Here is an 18,299-nt window from a genome sequence, read left to right as displayed (position 1 = left end):
CTTAAGGGTGGTGAATTTCTCGCAACATTCTTGACATAAAATACGATAGTGCTCCAAGGTAGGACATAACTTAAGCTGGATAGCAAGGAGCTCCATAACATGAACAAGTTTGTGATGAAAGGAAGGTAAAGATGTTGTCGATGGTAATTCAAATTACCAAGGGACGAGGATGGCACTTACCATCACGAATTAGATTGATATCCTGGAAGGAGTCAAAATGTTGATCATGATAACGACAATTTGTTGTCGAGAGGATCCACGAAGAAGCAATTGATCAGCGACTGCATCAAGCAAAAGGACTGATGCAGCAAAAGATTATTGGAGCCACAGATACTACACAAACTTGGGGTCAAGTTTGTTGTTCGAGGTGAAACGATAAGACGAGGAAATTGACGAAAGCTTAGTTCATCACCGAAAGTTGTGCTCCGGGAATAAGGACCAGGTAGCACAGTTAAAATTTAGCACAATAAGGATATAGCCAATCAGGCTAGGAATGACTTGAAGGATTATTAAACTCATAAGCAACGAAAATTACTTAGGGTATTGAATCGGTGTGCGGAATTGATACACTTATCGGTGTTCTCGAGTGACTAATAACTCAAAACTCGAGGGGGATTGGAATCGGCGAGAATAATAGTTGATGAAGAACTCATAAGAAGTTATGTAGTTCCGTGATATTCTCGAGGTACCAGAGGGTATACTCGAAGGTAGAGCAGAATAGAGGTTGGACAGGTGTATTGTCCTGCGGGATCAAAGAAGAACAATATGGTCGGAACCACGATCGCAAAGGACCAAACATAGATACAGGACGAACCTATAACAAGGGGATTATTATCATTACAAGAAGCTTCGATGATAAGTTTCACATTGGGTCCATGGGCATGAACGCAAAGGCTCAAGGTCGACTCCCACTTCTTCAATGCATAACCTTTCATTTTACTTCTCGCTTTTGATGAAGCTGTAGTGTAGAAATTTTATCTGGCGAAACAACAGAAGAGTATGACTCGCGAAAACTTTCGGGTTCATACGGTTTTGGGGAAGGCATAGGTTCAACCCATCGGGGCATCTTAGGATCATATACCACAAATTTCAAGAATAAATAACACAAGATCGATAGTAGAGCATGCTTGAGCAAGCAGGGGATACAATTTACCAAAGGCATTATGTATCAGGGGAAGAACTCAAGGTTTTGAGAATATGCAGGAACGGTCGGATAATAATCCACCAAAGGATCTGGCGGACCGCAAAGAAACTGATTTGAGTATATATGTTCAGCCAGAAGAAGAAATAATGCCAAGGCATCGGATTATAGAAAAATCTGGATAATTCGAGACCTTAAATGCAAGGAATTATGATTCCCAAATTGGGGGATCAAAAGCAGATGCTCTGATCAAAAGACAAGTAAGTTGAATAGACTTAGAGGCAAAAACGGTGGCAATTTGATTGGTCGACAACCAGCTCATGTTCAAAATGACGTCCGAGCCGGAAGGATAATTTTCAGGGAATAACTGATGATTGTGTGTATTCACACACATGTTGATCCAGCATGATCAGAATGTCGATCACAAAGTATTTTAATGAATATTGCTAGACATATGGAAGTAACCATTATGCAAGAAGGTAAAGAAGATCAAGAGCAATAGGCTACTGAGGATTTCGGAAGATCGAATGGCATTTCAAAGAATTTTGCGAAACACCTGAACAACTAGGGATGAACGAATCCCCGGTAAGTGTGAGGAATTATTCATACATGTATTCATGAGGAAAAGAAGCTGCAAGGTAGCAGACCCAAAGGATTCTCGGAATATCCGAAGTATTTCAGGGTATCTTGTAATAACAAGAACAATTGGAAATGAAGTTATGGACGACAAGTGTATGTAGCTTTCCATAAGGATTTATCGGTGGCATGGACTTGCAACGGCGAAGGGCACCAGGGTCTCAGGGAAACATTGGAGAGTATCTTCAAAATTTTCTGGTGCAGCAAGCGGTCATCTGGACTGAAGGGGCTCTCCGGGAGAAGTTTTCTCGAGAACCTAAAGTTAGATTTTAGAAAAATCATTTAACCCGAATAGAGGAGAGATCAGAGTCCCAGAGTAAAGGTCGAGGAGTAAAAGATCTTAATACTAACCAATGGCGATGTGGGCCCGTAAGCCACACAACCAAGTTAGTAAAATAGTTTTCGGCTTCTAGACTCAACTTCGGCCAAGGAGTTGGAAAGGGGATTCCTACAGGCAGTTGGCTCTGATACCAACTCGTGATGCCCCCGATTTGACAGTACACTAATCATACACGCAAATGTGTACGATCAAGATCGAGGACTCACGGGAAGATATCACAACACAACTTTAGACACAAATTAAAATAAAACAAGCTTTATATTACAAGCCAGGGGCCTCGAAGGTTCGAATACATAAGCTTGAAAACACAAGAGTCAGCGGAAGCAATAATATCTGAGTACAGACATAAGTTAAACAAGATTGCCTTAAAAAGGCTAGCACAAAAGTAGTAACGATCGAAAAGGCAAGGCCTCCTGCCTGGACCTCCTAACTACTCCTCGAAGCCGAACTCCATGTAGAATCATCCTCGGGATCTCTAGCTCCTGGACTCCAGCATCTGGTTGCGACAACCAGGTATAGAAAGGGGAAAAGAGGGAGAAAAGCAACCGTGAGTACTCATCCAAAGTACTCGCAAGCAAGGAGCTACACTACATATGCATGGGTATATGTGTAAAGGGCCATATCGGTGGACTAAACTGCAGAATGCCAGAATAGAGGGGGATAGCTAATCCTGTCGAAGACTACGCTTCTGGCCACCTCCATCTTGCAGCATGTAGGAGAGAGTAGATGGTAAGTTCACCAAGTAGCATCGCATAGCATAATCCTACCCGGCGATCCCCTCCTCGTCGCCCTGTTAGAGAGCGATCACCGGGTTATATCTGGCACTTGGAAGGGTGTGTTTTATTAAGTATCTAGTTCTAGTTGTCATAAGGTCAAGGTACAATTCCGGGTCGTCCTTTTACCGAGGGACACGGCTATTCGAATAGATAAACTTCCCTGCAGGGGTGCACCACATAACCCACCACGCTCGATCCCATTTGGCCGCACACACTTTCCTGGGTCATGCCCGGCCTCGTAAGATCAACACGTTGCAGCCCCACCTACGCACAACAGAGAGGTCAGCACGACGGTCTAAATCCTATGGCGCAGGGGTCTGGGCCCATCGCCCATTGCGCACCTGCACGTTGCGAGGGCGGCCGGAAGCAGACCTAGCCTAGCAGGCGTTCCAGTCCAACCCGGCGCGCGCCGCTCCGTCACTGACGTCACGAAGGCTTCGGCTGATACCACGACGTCGAGTGCTCATAACTGTTCCCGCATAGTTGGTTAGTGCGTATAGGCCAGTGGCCAGACTCAGATCAAATACCAAGATCTCGTTAAGCATGTTATTTTTAAGTATCCGCGAACACCGACCAGGGCCAGGCCCACCTCTCTCCTAGGTGGTCTCAACCTGTCCTGTCGCTCCGCCACAAACTAATAGTCGGGGGCCGTCAGGAACCCAGGAACCCAGAATCACTTGCGGGTACTCAACAAGCTGACCCGAGTTTAGTCACCACATGTGTCATGTATATAAAGTATATAGTATATACCCGTGATCACCTCCCGAAGTGATCATGGCCCAGTAGTATAGCATGGCAGACGGACAAGAGTGTAGGGCCACTGATGGAACACTAGCATCCTATACTAAGCAGTAGGATAGCAGGTATGGGTAACAACTGTAGCAACAATGACAGGCTATGCATCAGTATAGGATTAACTGAAAGCAGTAACATGCTACACTACTCTAATGCAAGCAGTATAGAGAAGGAATAGGCGATATCTGGTGGTCAAGGGGGGGGGCTTGCCTGGTTGCTCTGGCAAGGAGGGGTCGTCGGTGACGTAGTCAATCACAGGGGCAGCATCGGTCTCGGGGGTCTACCGGAGAGATGAGGGGGAAGAAAGAATAAATATAAAGCAAACATAGCATGACGATGGAAGACATGACAATGCGCGGTGCTAGGTGTGCCCTAACGCGGTAGGAGGTGGTACCGGCGAAGGTGGAAAACATCCGGGAAAGTATTCCCAGTGTTTCGCGTTTTCGGATAGATGAATCGGAGGGGAGAAGTTACGAGTTTGCTATGTGAGGGATGTGTGGCGGACGAACGGGCTGCGTATCCGGATTTGTCTCGTCTTTGTGAGCAACTTTCATGTAGAAAGTATTTTCATCTGAGCTACAGTTTATTTTATATGATTTTCTAAAGTTTTAAAATATTTTTTTGAATTTATTTAATTCAACATTATCCAGAATAGTGTTTGCTGGGGTCAGCATGACGTCAGCAGTCAACAGAGGTGTCGACTGGTCAAACTAACGTGTGGGTCCAGTGGGACCCACCTGTCATTCTCTGTTTAGGTTAATTAGGGTTTAGCTAACTAATTACTGCTTAATTAAACTAACAAGTTAATTAGATTAATTAACTAGGATTAAAATTAATTTAATTAATTAATTAATTATAAATTTTATTAATTCATTTTTATTTTTATTTTTCATTTTTCTTAAAACGTTCTGGGCTGGGCCCCGTTTGCCATAGGCCCCAGGGGCCTTAGTGGGTTCGGGCGCAGGTCCAGGGGTGGGCGCACCCGGCAGCGCGTCGGAGCAGAGGAGGCCGCTGGCCATGGCGCCGCCTAGGCGGCCGGAGTGATGCCGGGACGGCGATGGCACGCGGCCGCATGGCAGTAGCAGCTGCGGGAAGTGGTGGAGCGGCGAGACGACGAGGTGGGGCACAGGTCGCCGTGATTGGGTCGTCGGACGCGGGTGCGGTCAGGGACGGACCGGGCGGCTGCGCGATGGCGCGGGCAGAGCCGCGCCGGAGCAGCAACGAGCAGGGGGAGAGGCGCACGAGGCACACTGCAAGCGGGCGCAAGGTGCGGCGGCCGGAGCAGCGCCGTGCAGAGGGCGCGGCCCCGCGGCGATGCGCCCGTGCAGCGCAGGGGTACGGCGAGCGGCGCGGTGAACGCAGGAAAAGAGGAGGGAATCAGGGGTGGCTCATAGTGTTGCCGAGAAGGGGGGGTCGACGTGGCTTGTGGAGGAGGATGGGGACGCGAGACCCGGCGACGACGGAGGAGCTCCGGCGAATGGCGCTTGGCGACGGCGGTTCGGGGCGGCATCGAGGTCATGGCCCGAACCAGTTATGGATCGGGGAGGGGGTGAGGACGGGGCGACGACGATCCGACGACGGGAAGGGCGGCGGCGGTTGGTGTCGAAGGGGCTCGGGAACGCTCCCTCAATCCAGATCGGATTGAGAGGGGGAGCGACGTGGGGAGTGGGGGGACGTGTGCGCTCGGGGGTTAGGGTTTCCCCCCGGAGGGGATATGGAGGGGGGGTTTGGGCCGGCCGTTTGCTGGGCTGGCCCGCTGTGTGGCTAGTTGGGCCACCTGGCCCAGGGAGAGGGGTTTTTTTTGCTTTGGTTTTCTTTTATCTATTTCCTTTTTACTGTTTTATTTCACTTTCTATTTACTATAGTTTTATAAAATACTAAATTAGTTCCTAAAATAGTGTTACTACTTATTCTAATGTCACAATAACTTGGGCTCCCAAATAAATTAGTTTAATATTTTATATATTATAAAAAGCATTTAATTATCGGTTTTAGATGCTGTTTTGCTCATTTTAGAGTATTTACACTTTTTATAAAAGTGTGGTTTCTCCTCCATTATTACTTAGGATTTATTTGTTCCATTTTGAATAGTTTAGTTTTAATGTTCGTAAACTTTTATCGTTTGCCTTGATTTTGAATTTTGAATTTGAACGGGATTGAATCATCGGGAGATTAACAACAGTGATCGTGGTGATGTGGCCCCATTAGTAGGGAATTACTGTAGCCTAATTATCCGGGCGTCACACCGAGGATGAGGAGAGCCTCGGCAATGAGGATTTCATCGTGCCTGAGGAACCTCTCGAGCAAGAGCGTTTTAAACGCCGACTAATAGCCACTACAAGGAGCCTGAAAAAGAAGCAGCAGCAGCTTCAAGCTGACCAAGACCTGCTCAACAATAGATGAACAGATAGCCTAGTAGTCGAAGAATACGGCCTCAAGCGCCCAACCAAGGGTCACCCGAGGCGCAGATTGCTACCTCAGTTCGATGAGGAGGCGACGGAACCTGTACCACGCGGTCGGGACAATGCGGCTGACCAACCACCACGCAGTCGGGATAATGCGGCAACTCAAAGCGAACACCAGTCCGCTCCACCGCACCGTAAAGGCAGAGACAAACCAGCTCGGGGTTACACATATGACCTTCGGCAGAACCTGGATAGTAGAGCAGGACATACAAGATCGATCTATGGATCGCGAGGACGTGCCTCGACACGTGACGACGGCTACCTATTCGGATGTGACAAACCTAGTCACACCCGGGCCGAAAACTGCAGACGGACTCCGTCTGAGCTACGTCGCGACGTGGCCCAATATAGAGGCGCCGCACACCCTCTTTGCTTCACTGACGAAGTAATGGATCATGAATTCCCAGAAGGGTTTAAACCCGTAAACATCGAATCATACGATGGAACAACTGACTCGGCGGTGTGGATCGAGGATTTTCTTCTCCATATCCATATGGCCCGCGGATATGACCTCCACGCCATCAAATACCTCCAATTAAAACTCAAAGGACCAGCTCGGTACTGGCTAAACAGTCTGCCTGAAAATTCTATTGGTAGCTGGGAGGACTTGGAAGACGCCTTCCGCGACAACTTCCAAGGAACATATGTCCGGCCACCGGACGCCGATGACTTAAGTCACATTGTCCAGCAGCCCGGAGAGTCAGTCAAGAAGCTTTGAACTAGGTTCTTAGTTAAAAGGAACCAAATTGTCGACTGTCCGGACGCGGAGGCCCTAGCGGCCTTCAAACACAGCGTCCGGGATGAATGGCTCGCCCGCCACCTCGGTCTAGAAAAACCAAAATCCATGACAGCCCTTACCGCTCTAATGACCCGCTTTTGCGCGGGAGAAGACAACTGGCTCGCTCGTAGAAGTAACAGCGCCAGCGATCCGGGCACTTTCGAAGTCCGAGACGGCAATGGCAAGCCACGACACAGTAAACACGAACGTCGCAATGATAATGAAAGAACACACAACACGGCGGTCAACGCCGGATTCAGCGGCCCCAAACCCGGTCAACGGAAAAAGCCATTCAAGGAAAACAGAGATGGATCATCCAATTTAGACAAGATATTGGATCGGCCCTGCCAGATTCATGGCAACCCCGATAAACCAGCTAATCACACCAACAGAAGTTGTTGGGTCTTCAAACAAGCCGGCAAGCTCAATGCTGACCACAAGGGGAAGAGGCCGCCCGGTGATAGCGGCGACGAAGAGACTCACCAACCAAAAATCGGGGGTCAGAAGCAATTTCCCCCCAAAGTAAACACAGTGAACATGGCATTCACGACACACACCTCTACATGGGAGTGCAAGAAATGCCCCCTCCGGATAGAGGATCAAACTACGGCTACTTCAGCCGAAGTACAAAGCGGTCTTATCAAACCGCATACCTTGTCGGCCATTAAGCCGTCGGTCTCCATTCATCAGGACCGATCAATTTTGGAGTTGGACTAGCAGTTCAGCTTCCGCCGCCCACCTAATATACCTGCGAAATCTATACCGCGCATACATAACTATGCACTTAAAATACCATGGGCATCGGCGGAAGCACTATACGGACGGGCCTACAAGTACTCCCATAACCTCCTTACCTTTTCTTTTCTAACTACTTTTTCTTTTTTACCCTTTACCACAGGTGGTTCAAAGGTCGTTCATCTCACGGACTCTCTCGGAGTTCGGATTCGCAAATTCACCCAGGGACTACTCCTGTTAAAGGAGCCCTTTCACCAAGAAAAGGCGGCGCAGACGTGCGACAGGAGGTCCAAAGCAATTTTTTGTAGACCGCACTCTCTATTTTGTGAGCCTGTAAAATGCCTGTTTCCTCAGCCATAGACCCCTGGCACGTCAAATTGCCAGGGTTGTGGCTTTACTATCTATAAAATGATGATTGGCATATCACTCAGGTACCAGTGAACATAATCCATATCCAGCATTCACTTTTCTCTAAAGAACTGAATTTTGCTCCCTTGGATGTTTCACACACACCTCGGCTCAAAACTTGCCAGGGGCACGGTATGGGAGCAAATGAGTTGCCAACAAGTCCGAACAGCTTTATAGCATACTTCGGCGTCGCCAGTTCGGCCTTATATGCATCAGCTCCAAATCATGTCTTGGGTCAATAGTTGGGTTGCCCGGCTCCTGTGCTTGCTACCTTACGTTCCGCTCTATCGGCTAGGGTAGTAAAGGGAGAACTACTGCGATTGTGTTTCTGGTTCATCTGGTCAAGCACCTCAGTAGAGAAAGCCGAAAATTGATTGTCACGATGCGGCGAGAGCTGGTCAACCACTCGATGACTTATCTAAATCTTCGTGATTTCCTTCGTATTATACGAAGGGCCTTTTTTAGGTCATATATGTAACGCACCATATTGGAATAAGCCGTATACATACCAGGGGCTATATCGTAGTCCCACCATAAAACTCCTATGGCTAAGTGAAAGTGTTAACGCCCTATAGTCTGGTTTCCTAGTTCACCGCATTGACACCTCCTTAATGGACCAAGATGTTGGGTTAAGAGTGATCAAATGCTTTTCCAAACACCCCCGTACTTTATACGAGGGGGCTGAAGCCGACGAGTGGAAAACTTTCAGATTAATACAAAAACGGCCGCACAGGAGGAACAAAAGTTTTAGGCGAAACTACAAAAAATAGCCTTATTATAATATTATCTCTTACAAAATTCCATACATTTCACTCGAATATTATGTTTTTCGAGCATTGACCCTCTATCAAGAGGGCACCCTCCAGGACATCCTCGAAATAATGCTCTGGTGCGTGATGGTCCTTGCCCTTGGGTGGACCCTTCGCTGCAATATCCGTGACCTTCATCTTCGCCCAGTATGTCTTGACACGGGCAAAGGCCATCCGTGCACCTTCAATGCATGCTGACCGCTTAACGACGTCGATACGCGACACTGCATCAGCATGTCACCGCACCAAACCAAAGTAACTATCCGGAATTGGCCCGTTGGGCCACAGTCCGATCACGGCGTCCTTCATGGCAGAACCGGATAGTCTATGGAGCTCGGCCCATTGGATCATCTGTTCGTTCAGCAGCAGTGGGCGTTTGGAACGCACCGAATTGCGACCAGAAAAGCTTCTCCGTCGCATGCCCTTCTCGCGCTTGATAAAACTGCGCCGCATCGGAAGCACTCTTCGACAAGTCCAATAATGCGTCTAGAGAACTCCACACTTGATTAAGCAGGGCATAATCCGGATCGCCAAACTTAGTTTGCAATAAAAAGGGCTTACCAGCCGCGATCTCCCCAGCTTGTCGGATCTCCTCCCGAGCCGGTCTAGATTCGGACCGTGCTTCTTTCGCCTCTCGTAAGGCCTTGTCAAGATCAGTCGTTTTGGCTTTATTATCCTTCTCAAGGAATTCACAGCGGCTAGCGGCATCCTTTAGCTCACGCGCCAACGTGGATATTCTCTCCTCGCACTGGCGCCGAGCAGCCTGTTCGGCCTTTAACTCGGCAGACGCCTTTTCGGCAGCCGCATTATCAACCCGGGCCTGTTCCTTGGCCCGGGCCAGCTCAGCCCGAAGGATCTCAACCGCGGCGGCACCATCTGCAGTCATGCATATATCAGTATACAATATTTCGCGTCATGCTTAAATTACAAAGCATGTGCTTGTAAGGACTGCCCCAAAAAACATACCTTGTGACTCGTCAAGACGCCTGTTGATAAGCGTAAGGTCATCTTCTGCCACATCAAGCTTCCGCTCCAGATCGGCAACTTCTGTAGTCCGGGCGGATGCCAGGAAGGTGACAGCCTGCATTTCAATTCTTCATATTATTTCCTGGACATATATTTTTTATCCTATGATCACCTCCCTCGGGAAGCCAATCCGAGTCTCAGGGGCTACTACCTATACACAGGTGCGGTTTGTGAACAAAACACAATAAAAAATTCTACATGTACAAACCTCGAAGCCTCTTAGCAGGCTCGCGCAGGCTTCATTCAATCCGCTTTTCGCGGACAGAACCTTTTCAACCACTGTACCCATCAAGGTACGATGTTCCTCCGAGACGGACGCCTGTTGCAGCGTGTTCGTCAATATATCCGACGCTTCTGGGCCTCCAGTAGCTGCTGTATAAGTACGGCCTCCCTTCGAAGGGATCTGTTTATCTGTCCCCAGAGTCGTCTCTGACTGTAGACCGGACAGTCCGGGACCTTTATTGTTGGCCCCCGGACCCTGGGCTACCGAAGTATCACCTTCGGGTAGTGTCTTCATCACCCCTCGCACCACTTGTTGATCAGGAGAGACCCTCCGGGACGACACCTCAAAGTCGTCCGCCTTATTGGGCGAGGAGACCGGTGGAAGTTACTCGCTTTCCATCATCTCTGGAAGAAGATCCCCCGAGGAAGAGGATTGGTGAAGAAGACTGTTTGCCGAGCTGCAGAAACATATATTCTAGATGTTACCTTGGTAACAGGAAAGGAAGGGGATATGTTTACAAACATCCTTGTTCACTTATGATTTGGCTAGAGGCTTGTTCTCATCGTGGGACGGTGCGAGGACGCCATCCTCCAAGCCCGAGCCACCTGACCAAGGCACCTTGCCTCGCTTAGAAGCCCTTTCCTCCCAATCTTCGGAGGCGGCCCTTTTCTTACCCTAGGGGGAAGAGACTTTGACTTCTCCTTCATTTTTGTCTTCGGACGATGGAATTTTGATTCCCCCGGATGCAATGTCCGATATATCTTCGGGATGGAGGCCGCTTTTAGTCCTCCCGCTTTTCGCCTTGTCCTCCTCCACAGGCATCTGGTACAGCGCTGGGGCCAGCATCCTTGTTAGTACGGGATCCGCTGAGTCTTCGGGAAGGGGGACCGAACATCTAATTCACCCCGCTTTCTTTATCCAGCCCTGGAAAAAGATAAGTTTTACTCAGTATTGCATTGCGGCATACATAACTACAAAGTGTTCGGGAGTTGAGCGCTTACCGCGGTATCCAGATGGTTGCAGTCGAGGCCAGTGTCCTCGGTGGTGTCCGGCCACTGTTTTCGTTTCCCAGAAAAGAACTTCCACATCCCTTTGTGCGTTGTGCCGAAGAAGTGTTGGAGGGTTCGTGGTCCTTCCAGGTTGAACTCCCACATGCGGAGAGGCCTACGCTGGCATGTCAGGACTCGGCGGACTAGCATTATTTGAATCACATTGACAAGATCGATGTCCTTCTCAAGGAGGGTTCGGATGCGGCTTTGTAGAGTCTGCACTTCATCAACTGATCCCCAGTCCAGCCCCTTATTAATCCATGATGCAAGTTGTAATGGAGGGCCAGAACGGAACGCATGTATAGCTGCCCACTTGGTACCATGGGGTTCTGTGACGTAAAACCACTCCCGCTGCCATTGGTTGGAAGTTTCGGCGAAAGAGCCGTTTGGCCAAAGAGTGTTGGTAAGCTTGCTCACTATCCTTTGGCTTCACACTGAAGGTCTTGAGCCATAAGCCGAAGTGTGGGGGAATTCGGAGGAAGGCCTCACACGTGATGATAAACGCGAGACGTGGAGGAAAGAATCTGGGGCTAGATCATGAAAATCTAGTCCGTAATAAAACATGAGCCCCCAAACAAAGGGGTGAAGAGCGAACCCTAGCCCTCGGAGGAAGTGAGAGATGAATACAACCCTCTCACCGGATCTGGGAGTAGGAATAACCTGTCCTTGAGAAGGAAGCCTGTGGGGGATCTCCGCGGTCAGGTATCTGGCCGCCCGGAGCTTCGCAATGTCCTCCTTCGTAACAGAGGAAGCCACCCATTGGCCCTGTGGGCCGGGTCCGGACATGATTGAGAAGCTTGAAGCAATGAAGTCGAACCTTGGGTACTAGAACTCGAGGTTGGGAAGGCTGAGGAGAGGTTCGGCGTGAAAAGACGGCCCTTGGCTCCTTTATAAAGGCAGCGGGTATCGAACGCCTCCTCCTAAGCCCGAAAACCTGCCTATTCTTAAGGAATCTTCCTAGTGGAACGGTTGGGTTACCCACGCTCGTATTAATGAAAATCCCACAATAAGGGGACACGATCTCTGCTTCGACAAGACGTGCCAATAAAAACCACGCCTCGAAACGTGGAACGGCAGGACAAGAAACAGTTCGAAATAAAGACCGGACAAGCGTGATGTCACGTTACAAAAAGTGGTCAGCAGATTAGACTCGTGAAATATTATACTCTCTACGGCTGTGTGTGTAGTACTTATGTTGCAGATCCGGACACGATCGTTGCGTCCGAAGACTATCCTGGAGTATTCGGAAAGAGGAACCCGCCTTGCAATGCCGAAGACAATCTGCGCGCCAGACACCTCGTCATTGAAGCCTGGTTCAGGGGCTACTGAGGGAGTCCTGGACTAAGGGGTCCTCGGGCGTCCGACCTGTTATACATGGGCCAGACTGATGGGCTGTGAAGATACAAAGACCGAAGACCCTACCCGTGTCCGGATGGGACTCTCCTTGGCGTGGAAGGCAAGCCTGGCGGCTAAATATGAAGATTCCTTTCTCTGTAACCGACCTTGTGTAACCGTAGATCCCTCCGGTGTCTATATAAACCGGAGGGTTTAGTCCGTAGAGACGACATATATACAGTCATAGTCATACATGCTAGACTTCTAGGGTTTTAGCCATTACGATCTCGTGGTAGATCAACTCTTGTAATACTCATATTCATCAAGATCAATCAAGCAGGAAGTAGGGTATTACCTCCATAGAGAGGGCCCGAACCTGGGTAAACATTGCCCGTCTCCTATTAGCATCGACCTTAGACGCACAGTTCGGGACCCCCTACCCGAGATCCGCGGGTTTTGACACCGACAGCGGCACCACGAAGGGGTCACACTGGGCGGCTGTACGGTAGGGGACAGGGTGCAGCGTTGATCTTCTTCTTCCACGACAGCCGCACCTCAAAGCTCAGGCTCCCCGCCGGGCCCAGGGACACCCCATTCTCTATCCTCTTCCCCTACGGAATAAGATGGGTAAAGAGTTTCAGTTACAGGAAAGTGTCTATTAGTCAGGTAAGTAGCTACTGGACCGCTGAATCATCGTTGCTCATTTGTTCGTCCAGAATCTGATGCCATGGCTGCAATGTGACATAGGTGCTCACCGTGGCGTCGAATCGCTGGACGGCGGTCATAGGGAAGTATCTCCCTTTCTCAAGCTTACCCTGCGAGACATTCAGTTCAGACAAATCAATTGATTAATTAACAACCAAATGCAAATTGCAAGTCTAAAGCTTAAAATTCAGGTGTGTGTTTGTTGGCTTGGTTACCTGAGCAGTGAAGATGAACATCCACGTCCCGCCGGGGGACTCGGTCATGCCGAGCGCCTCGAAGAAGGCCGAGGTGTCGAGCTTGGCCTTCTTGATCTTGGCCAGCGCGGTCAGCAGCAACACCTCTGGGGCCGGCACCTTCCTCTGCTGGTGCAGGGTTTCGTGGCTGCCGTGTGAATCCCCTGTATATTCTCATTGCTTAATTTGTATTGGTTATTCCAGTCACACATAGCTAATTTTTACTTTTCATACGTGCTGAAGGTTGATTTGTGCATGAAATGCTTTATGAATCTGAGCAGTCTGGCTCTTTATCAAGGAATTTCACGCAATCGTCTGATATTTTGACAGCTATTGGTGCGGGTACAGAATGGGGACCAGTTCTCCCTTTGGACATTTTTATGATGTTGTTTGGTAGCAAGTTTTGATGTTTCTTGATCAGAGAGAACAAACATCTCTCCATGCAAGCTGAAGCTTTTATTCTCACATTCTTTATGCTGAAATTGATGGGCTATCTTCCATTTGCTAGACAGATGTTTCTTGCTTCATTTTCATTTGAATGTGGTGATGAAGAGTTGAATCTGGAAGAAGCCGCATCTGAAAAGTTGCTCCCCGTCGCTGCTTTATGAGCCGCCTCATCCAGCGAGGACGCTGCTACCGCCGCTGCTTCTGAAGACACAGGAGCCGCCTCATCCGGTGAAGACTCGCCGCTGTTCCATAGTGAGTCCGCCGCCACCTCTTTTGTTTCCGCACTAAAACGTAGGTTTTTGCCAGCGCCTAAATTTTCTCCGCTGCTTATCATGTTTATTTTAGCTGTCCTTCCTCTGCAGAATTGAGTGCATGTTTTTTTTGTAGTAGTATAGCCTTTGAAAACATTATATTTCCTACCTGCACATTACTTGAAACATAGTTAAGTTGTGTATATTTACCAGATTTTCTGCTTACATGCAATTGTCCTTAACTCTGGTTACATTTCTCTATGGTCGCAAAATTCAAGAAGTTGTATATATACATACTTTGGTCACAGTATGATCATCAAATCGAATACAATATGAGTATATGACACTTCCTGCTAATTAAATATCTTCAGCTATAAATCTGGTTATGTACTTCTCTTTGTGTAATTAAGTTCGGATTACTAGATCTTATGCAAATGGCTTTTTATTTAAGCAAATGTTGATTTTAATCTGTTGAAATATAGATGGTCTTTGCAAATCCAACGAAGGGGTGGGAATATCTACAACATGAAGTTTCTCCTGCTGATAGGGTGTTCTTCTTCACGTTTGTGGCATGATCATGGTCTTCTGCTATCAGTGGCAACGATTCTTCTGCTGTTGTAAGTGATGTCTTAAGTGCTGTGTTGTTACGTATTAGAGATAAAAGATTACGTGTGTATGAAGAAAAATACTTGGGAGTAAGGCTGCATTTGACCTTAGTTCTGAAAAAATTAATTTTTATTTGTTTGCTAGGCTGTGTGTCGTAACATCACTACATGCTATAGTGTATTTTTCCTTTAAAATCCACATTATGCAATTTGGCTTTATAAGAGGTGTCACTTTATTATTACTGCATATGCAAATAAAGGAAAGAGGAGGGCAAAAATAGTAAGTCAAGCAACTGACGTTTGTTCCATAGCGAAGAATGGGAGTTTGTTCTATTGTGTTCATCAGTGTACAGATGAATTGAGACCGAAGGAATGATATAAATTTGCTTGAGGTTATGAATTATTTTTTGTTCTTCCATGCATCTTACTAGAATTTTCTTATTCTTGCAATTCTTCATGTTTTCCCATACCTTCTGCTTTATAGAAGTTGCTACATCAAATTAAGTAAGTATATCCTCCTTTGCTGTCCAAGTTTGTTTTATTCTTTTTGTTCATCCGAAATCTGTATGGAGTTGAGACTGAGAGAGTGACATAGATTTGCTTGAGGTTTTAAATTATTTTCCGCTATCGAGTTTGCATGCTATACTGTATCATTAATAACTATTTTCTGTTGTGTGAGTTTACAAAGTCTTAAGTGCATCCAACGATCAGTTTTATTTGATTTGAATTAACAAGGTGGGATGTACATTATTTATAATCATTATAAATATTATGTTGTCAATGCCTTGATTTGAACATTGCAATTTTTGTTACCCCGTTGCAACGCACATGCTCTTTTACTAATAAATCCTACAAGATGAACTATTTTTCAGAGGCGAAATAAAAACTTTATAAAAAACATTTTTTTGAAAACTCCAAATAAATCCAAATTTGAATTCAAACTTTTGGCATTATTTTCTTCTGACATTTTTGGAGTGTCATTTTAGCCCCTCTCATACTTTTGAACAAGTATTTGTCAGGGATTTTTTTGAAATGAATTTCAAATGCCAATTTGAATTCAAAGTCAAATAAAATTCAAACGCCTCTAAAATTTCCAAATGCCACTCAATTTCACACAATCAGTCACACAACAATCAAACAAACAATCATAAATATTTATTTAATATAACATTCCAAAATTTAGAATTTTGGGATGTTGCACCTTTCTCCCATGAGAGGGAAAGGCAGGAGGGGCTAGCCCTCCCCCCTTTCCTTCCCTTAAGGCCTGCTGTCCAAAGAAGGGGCGTACTAGAGGCTGGTCCGTTCCCCCTTTGGCCCATTAGGCCCATATCTTTGTTGGGGGTGCCCGAAACTCCTTTCCAGTGACCTGATAAGTACCCGGTATCCTCCGAAACACTTCCGGTGTCCGAATACCATCATTCTATATATCAATCTTTACATCTCGACCATTTCGAGACTCCTCGTCATGTACGTGATCTCATCCGGGACTCCGAACAACATTCGGTCACCAAATCACATAACTCATATAATAATATATCATCATCGAACGTTAAGCGTGCGGACCCTACGGGTTCGAGAACTATGTAGACATGACCGAGACACCTCTTAGGTCAATGACCAATAGCGGAAACTGGATGCCCATTTCGACTCCTACATATTCTATGAAGATCTTTAACAGTCGAACCGTTATGACATCATACGTAATTCCCTTTATCCATCGGTATGTTACTTGCCCGAGATTCGATCGTCGATATCTTCATACCTAGTTCAATCTCGTTACTGGCAAGTCTCTTTACTCGTTCTGTAATACACCACCTTGTGACTAACTCCTTAGTCGTTTGCTTGCAAGCTTATGATGTGTATTACCGAGAGGGCCCAGAGATACCTCTCCGATACTCGGAGTGACAAATCCTAATCTCAATCTATGCCAACTCAACAAACACCTTCGGAGATACATGTAGTGCATCTTTATAATCACCCATTTATGTTGTGACGTTTGATAGCACACAAGGCATTCTCCGGTATCTGGGAGTTGCATAATCTCATAGTCGAAGGAATATGTATTTGACATGAAGAAAGCAATAGCAATAAAACTGAACGATTAATATGCTAAGCTAACGGATGGGTCTTGTCCATCACATCATTCTCCTAATGATGTGATCCCGTTATCAAATGACAACACATGTCCATGGTTAGGAAACCTTAACCATCTTTGATCAACGAGCTAGTCAAGTAGAGGCTCACTATGGACACGGTGTTTGTCTATGTATTCACACATGTATTTAGGTTTCCAATCAATACAATTCTAGCATGAATAATAAACCTTTATCATGAATAAGGAAATATAAAATAAGAACTTTATTATTGCCTCTAGGGCATATTTCCTTTAGCTCCCCCATGGGAGCACCTTCACGTGAGGAGGCGGGGGAGGCCATGACCAAAACCACGTCTCCGATATTGCTCACCATCGTCATAATTGCTACTGAAGCCACCGTGCGCGTCCAGTCGTTGGAAGCACCAAAGGGATCAAAGTCTTCAAGACGGCGACCTAAAGAGGGGAATGACGTTGAAGACAACGCCACCGCCCGACCCTGCAGCGGGATCTGGGCTTTCACCCGAAAGACTTGATCCGGGAGTAGAGGCTGTGAAGATTCCCGACGACGCCTCCAAGGAGGATAGCGACGCCCAAGGGCCCCGTCGCCGCCGGCCGGCATCACCGGTCAGGCTTTCGCCCGATGCAGCCACTCCCACGCAGCAGGCCGAGATCGGCTCGTACCTCCATTGGACCATGCACTCCCCACACAGTGAGCACGCCATCGCTGTGCAGGGCCACCAGCTAGCCTCCCCATGACGGGCTTGTAGGGACCAGATCGGGTCCTGCACCCTGCATCCAACCGCGGTCGGAGCCTCCCTGCCCGTCCGCAACCTCACGCAGCGCCTCAACAACGCGAGCCCGACACGCTCGCCGGATCCGCAGCTGCCCACTGCATTCCAGGCCACCAGCTCGTCGGATCTGCCACACCGGCACCAAGGGCGCCGCTGCAGCAGCGAGCCACCCCGCCCCCGCGCATCCCCGTGCATCCCATCCGCCACGCACACCGGCAACTACGCCAGATCCGCGCAGCCCCACGCCGCCTCCATGTGCCCGCACAGGATCCGTGCAGCCTCCACGCGCCCGCGCCAGATCCGCGTGCGTCCCCTCATGCCCGCGCCAGATCCGCGTATGTCTCCTGGCACCCACACCTATAGCGAGTGATACGTCTCCGTGGTATCTATAATTTTTGATTGTTCCATGCTGATGTCTGCTAGAACTACATCGGTATTTCCCCAAAGAGGAAGGGATGATGCAGCACAGCAACGGTAGGTATTTTCCTCAGTGATGAGACCAACGTTATCGAACCAGTAGGAGAACCACGCAACACTACGTGAACGGCACCTGCACACAAATAACAAACACTCGCAACCCGACATGTTAAAGGGGTTGTCAACCCCTTTCGGGTAACAGCGCCAGAAATTGGCAAAAGGACGGGACAAAGTTGGAA

The 18,299-nt window shown here is 47.8% G+C and overlaps 1 protein-coding gene across 1 annotated transcript; it reads right to left on the bottom strand.

Annotated features, from left to right (window-relative positions):
- Positions 1 to 13,001: 13,001 nt before the first annotated feature.
- LOC123142517 (uncharacterized) lies at positions 13,002 to 17,225 on the bottom strand. Its single transcript, XM_044561399.1, has 4 exons — positions 17,165 to 17,225; positions 13,437 to 13,618; positions 13,272 to 13,331; positions 13,002 to 13,127 (listed from the first exon to the last, which is right to left on the bottom strand). Exons 1-4 carry the CDS (start codon positions 17,223 to 17,225, stop codon positions 13,002 to 13,004), a joined length of 429 nt encoding a protein of 142 aa, XP_044417334.1.
- Positions 17,226 to 18,299: the final 1,074 nt, after the last annotated feature.

The sequence above is a fragment of the Triticum aestivum genome, chromosome 6D, assembly GCF_018294505.1.
Source record: "Triticum aestivum cultivar Chinese Spring chromosome 6D, IWGSC CS RefSeq v2.1, whole genome shotgun sequence".
Classification (NCBI taxonomy): domain Eukaryota; kingdom Viridiplantae; phylum Streptophyta; class Magnoliopsida; order Poales; family Poaceae; genus Triticum; species Triticum aestivum.
The sequence above is the reverse complement of the archived record's forward strand: the minus strand, read 5'-3'. Positions and strand labels throughout refer to the sequence as shown.

Coding starts and splice junctions, on each gene's coding strand:
- LOC123142517 (XM_044561399.1), bottom strand. CDS start 17,225: ATGGTGAGCAATATCGGAGACGTGGTTTTGGTCATGGCCTCCCCCGCC. Junction 13,619..17,164: donor CCCCGCCTCCTCACGTGAAG/GTGCTCCCATGG, acceptor GAGAATATACAG/GGGATTCACACGGCAGCCAC. Junction 13,332..13,436: donor TGTTCATCTTCACTGCTCAG/GTAACCAAGCCA, acceptor AATGTCTCGCAG/GGTAAGCTTGAGAAAGGGAG.